The sequence below is a fragment of the Vicia villosa genome, unplaced genomic scaffold (assembly GCF_029867415.1).
Source record: "Vicia villosa cultivar HV-30 ecotype Madison, WI unplaced genomic scaffold, Vvil1.0 ctg.000363F_1_1_3, whole genome shotgun sequence".
NCBI lineage: Eukaryota > Viridiplantae > Streptophyta > Magnoliopsida > Fabales > Fabaceae > Vicia > Vicia villosa.
The window spans coordinates 250046-254771 of NW_026705164.1; the positions used below are offsets into that span (position 1 = coordinate 250046).

The following is a 4726-nucleotide window of genomic DNA, read 5'->3' on the forward strand; positions in this document are numbered from 1 at the left end:
TCTTTCTACTTACCGGTTGGGGAGATGACGATCACCTTGCATGAAGTGCAGTGTCTTCTCCACTTGCCGATCAGGGGGACGCTGTTGCACCACTCCCGGATCCAGAGGATCGAAGCCAGTGAGTGGATGGCGCTCTATTTGGGTATGGAGCCTGAAGTTGCTGACTTTGAGTTTATGACGACAAATGGGCCTCATATCCGGTTCACCACACTGAGCACTTATTTCGAGCACCACCTGGTGGTGGCGGCCGAATCCGAGGAGGCGGATAACCCCCTATTTACAAAGTATCATCGTGGCTGCGCTTTCCGGTGCTGGTACATGTTTGTGGTAGGCGCTGTAATCTTTGTGGACAAGAGTGCAAGGTACGTCGACGTGACCTACCTCCGCTACTTCATGGACTTGACTACCGTTCACCAGTGGAACTGGGGGTCAGCTACTCTGGCATACCTATACCAAAAGCTGAATGAGGCCTCCATCTGGAGGACCAGGCAGTTGACCGGATCCTGCACACTACTTACGGTACGTTTCATTTTAATTGTTTCACATTTATTTATGTTTCGTATTTATTATTAATACATTATCGTGTTTGTGTTTCAGAGCTGGATCATCTCTTACTTCTCCCGCATCCACGGCTTCCGCGTTGATCCTGGGTACGATGATGCCATGCCCAGGGCCGCCAGATACGTTCTCCAGAGGGGGAACAATGCAGTGGGACCATACCGTGGGTACCTCGACCGCACGATGCACGATGACGTCACTTGGAGGCCATTCAGCGACTACACTAATGTTGTCCCCTTTGACGGCATATCGTTATATTCTGGCTGGTTGGCATGCGGGACCAACACCATGGTGCGGTATCTCCCTGAGCGGTGCATGCGGCAGTTTGGATATGTGCAGATGATATCCAGGTCACCTTTTGAGGCTTCTTCCGACACAGTGACCCGAGTGCAGCTCACTGGCATATTTGAGGATTGGGAGCGTCATGTGGTCCCGGAGGAGTATCGTCGCATTCGGGTCACCCGGGACTGGCACAGTGTGGAGGGGTATGTCACATGGTTCTATACGGTGTCACATCCTCTGATGAGACCCGACGCTCCCGGCGCTCCTAGGCCAGCACACGAGGAGATCCTGGAGAACCAGCAGGCCGAAGATGACCACGCCATTGATCTCCTGCCGATCTGCCAGCGGATAGAGATGCTTGGGCGGGATGCGTTGGATCGAGGTGTCGTTCATCAGGGCGGTCCAGAGGCAGTCGCGGTGATGGACATGATCGTCACTGATGCGGGCCGTGCGGCGGCATATAGGCGGCAGAGGAGGTCCCAGAGAGAGAGAGGGTTAGGCATACCCAGTAGGGGTCCGGGTTTATTTTTTTTTGTTTTTGGATTATATATTTTGCACACTATTACTATTTGGTTCGGCTTGTATATATTATTTGGATTTTATTTATCATATTAGTATTTTCTGTTTATATGTCGTTTATTTTATTTGGCGTTTTCCTTTAATTAAAAATACGAGACTGTTAAGAAAAACATTAAAAAAAAACACAATTTCTGCATAATTCGGAAGTGCATTTCCGAAACCCCTAAAATGTGTAAAAATGTGTTTTCGGAAGTGCATCTCCGAAAATACCCCCCATAAGATGTTTTCGGAAATGCACTTCCAAAGTCTGAGAAAATTTTTAAAAAAAAATATATTTCGGAAATGCATTTCCGAAGCAGGGGTAAAGTGGGATATTCGTTGGGGTGACCCCTATAAGAAGGTGGGTAAAGAAAAAACCTTTTTAAAAATACAAAAGACTACCTAAAATCAACGACCGTTATTGTTGAACTAATTAAGCTCTTCTTTATCCATTTATAATTGTGAAAATTATAGATAAGCATTCTAATCATAGTAAATGCATAACTACCATCAACGAACAAAGGTTTTGTTCAATATTCTAATATGTGGAAAAGAGAAAGTATGTTCTCTCCTCAACAATGTTTTCACCATTGGTTTCTTGGATTTTGTCAACCTCATCTTCTTCCTCATCATCATCATCATCAGAAGAAGAACATGACCCTGAAAATCTTGACACTAGCAATGACGAATCAGACTACGAAAACTTTCAAACCGACAATGTTGAAGACCAAATCGACGATGTGGACGATGAGAATATTGATGACACCATTCCCATTGGACTTGCCATTTCTGATGCCTCCCCCGCGGTAACGGTTGCCTTGCCTGCCCCCACAGATTACACAAACATTTCCACCACTTCTAAAGAATCGCGCTCCAAACGACAACACAACAAGTATTCTGGTGGGGTGAGACAATATCAACGGATATGGACAAAGCAAGATGAGATAGAATTATTGAAGGGATATCTGGATTACATCAAGCAACAAGGAAGAACAACCACCACTCTTCAAAGTGACGTAGCGTCTTTCTATGATCAAGTTACGCCCAAATTCAGAGCAGATTTCAATAAGAACCAGATTGTTGAGAAGCTACGTAGGTTAAAAAGAAAACACAAAATGGTTTTGGATAAAGCCAAAGAGGTTCAGGTTTCTTTCAAGAGCTCCCATGAACAAGCCGTTTTTGAAATTTCTCGCAAGATTTGGGGCAATGACACAGACCATGATGTTTTGGATGTTGATGAATCAAGACCGGTTCCTGACAGTCCTGATCTTATTGACAATATTAAGATGAAAGCCGAACATGTTGACAATTGTGAAGAAACAGATAAAAGGGTGCCAAAGCGTCCGAGGCTCGCAGCAGACAATGGTGATGCTACTAGTAGTATACATGGATTCATTGAGGAAACCATGAGGTCTTGTTTCTCACCGTTGCTGAAGGAACTATTGGATGATGCTCCGGTAGAGCCACTCGACGTGTTGCCAATGTTGTTATCCACCGAGGAAGAGAGGGACGAACAACGGTTAAAACGGAGGATTTTGGAGTTAGAGGTGTATCTGAATCGGTTGGAGTTGCTGCAGGGTCAGATCAAGGCTAGGTTGGAGGATTTGAGGTCTAGCTTAGGTTAACTAAGGTTTTACTCTTCTCTCATATGCACAAACAGCTTATGATTTCTTCAATACATAGGTTTCGATTAGTCACGACAAAAAATAGTAGCTTAGTTCCAAATTGTGTAATCTTTTGTATCATATATTACATGAATCAGAAACATATCAATGATCATTTTGTAATGCCATAGCAATAGCAACTAGCAAGTGCATCTTTATTGTAATCAGTAGAGAGTATACTTTCCCTTTGTCTTCTCAAATACTTGTTCTGCCATGACAGCAGCAGTACCATCTATCTTTTTGATCTCCAACTGAGGCTTCTGATGAGAACTAATGTCCTTCTGGGCATCAGCGATAAAACTATCGAATCCGATAGCTACCGCAGCTTCTGCTTTGGCTCCGTAAACCAATCTCTGCTTGATGTGAATGAAACAAATATGTGATCAATTTAAGAGAGGTTAGAGAAATGTGTGATGCGAAGAGAAATTGAGAGAGGTTGAAGGCTTGCCTTAATTTTTGAAAGATTAATGGCACCAAAGCACATTGGACAAGGCTCACAAGAAGCATAGATTTCACAGTCAGTTAGGTAAATTTGATCCAGCTTTTGACAAGCCTGCAGATAATAACTTCCAATTATATGACATCGATGCATTGATTCAAGCCCGCCCTGACACTAGACACAACACCGACGCTGACACAAACAGAACAAGAAAAAGAAGATAAAAATTAATTTGACCTCTCTTATAGCAGTAACCTCAGCATGAGCTGTAGGATCTTTATTTCTTAAAACCATGTTATGACAGCTAACAACAACTTCATCATTTCGAACAATGACTGCTCCAAATGGACGTCCATCACCAGATTCAACACCTTTGTATGCTTCTTCAACAGCTTTTGTTAGAAACTCGTTATCTCTATCCTCTGCAGCTATTATTATTTATCAACTATAAGAGCAAATAAAGTATGAAACAATAAAGAGAAAAACATGAGAGTTCAATCTGGTGCATTTCCATAATCAAAGTAAGATCTATTTTGTCTCCATAATAATTCAAACACCAAATAGTGGAATACAGTAATAAGGAAGATAGTTGAAAATGTTTAGATTTTGAATAACATCATTGACCAAAACTGATAAATATATGAAGAAATCGATCAACCCTTAGGTGTAGCAGAAGCATCATGCTCCATGATGATGATGATTGTATGAGAAATTAAACCTGTTTTTGACTTTTTGTTGAAATAGTATTAACACTTTTTGTTTCAGCTGTGTTATACCAAGCAAAATCATGTGTTGATTATTTAAATTGTATAAACAATTATTGAATATTTCATTATAAAATTCACCTCAAAACCATGTGGGGTGCTATTTTAAATTGATTAAGGAGAATATTTCATTATAAAATTCACCTCAAAACCATGTGGGGTGCTATTTTAAATTGATTAAGGAGAATATTTCATTATAAAATTCACCTCAAAACCATGTGGGGTGCTATTTTAAACAATTATTGAATATTTCATTATAAAATTCACCTCAGCAGATATATTTTTTTTCTTCATTTTTGTTGCCTCCTTTTGAAATCAAGTGCGTTTAATCGGTTTGTAATTTTCTTCGGCTTTTTTTTTGGGTTGTAATTCCGACTCTTTGAAGTGTCAATATATTTCTTGATTTAAAAAAAAAAAAAGTGCGTTAAAAATATTATAAGTGATGTTGGCGTGTATTTGGT

The 4726-nt window shown here is 40.9% G+C and overlaps 2 protein-coding genes across 3 annotated transcripts; one reads left to right on the top strand and one right to left on the bottom strand.

Moving 5' to 3' along the window:
• The first annotated feature begins 1918 nt into the window (after positions 1–1918).
• Positions 1919–3152, top strand: LOC131627402 (probable transcription factor At5g28040). The gene has a single exon (XM_058898259.1). It carries the CDS (start codon positions 1977–1979, stop codon positions 3021–3023), a length of 1047 nt encoding a protein of 348 aa, XP_058754242.1. The 5' UTR covers positions 1919–1976; the 3' UTR covers positions 3024–3152.
• Positions 3153–3225: 73 nt separating this feature from the next.
• Positions 3226–4260, bottom strand: LOC131627403 (guanosine deaminase-like). Of its 2 annotated transcripts, none has more exons than XM_058898262.1 (4): positions 4160–4260; positions 3739–3923; positions 3511–3615; positions 3226–3415 (listed from the first exon to the last, which is right to left on the bottom strand). In XM_058898262.1, the coding sequence occupies exons 1-4, from the start codon at positions 4188–4190 to the stop codon at positions 3227–3229; spliced, it is 510 nt and encodes a 169-aa protein (XP_058754245.1). In that variant the 5' UTR covers positions 4191–4260; the 3' UTR covers position 3226. The 2 variants fall into 2 exon arrangements, with proteins under 2 accessions (XP_058754245.1, XP_058754243.1); XM_058898260.1 differs by having other exon boundaries at positions 3739–3929.
• Positions 4261–4726: the final 466 nt, after the last annotated feature.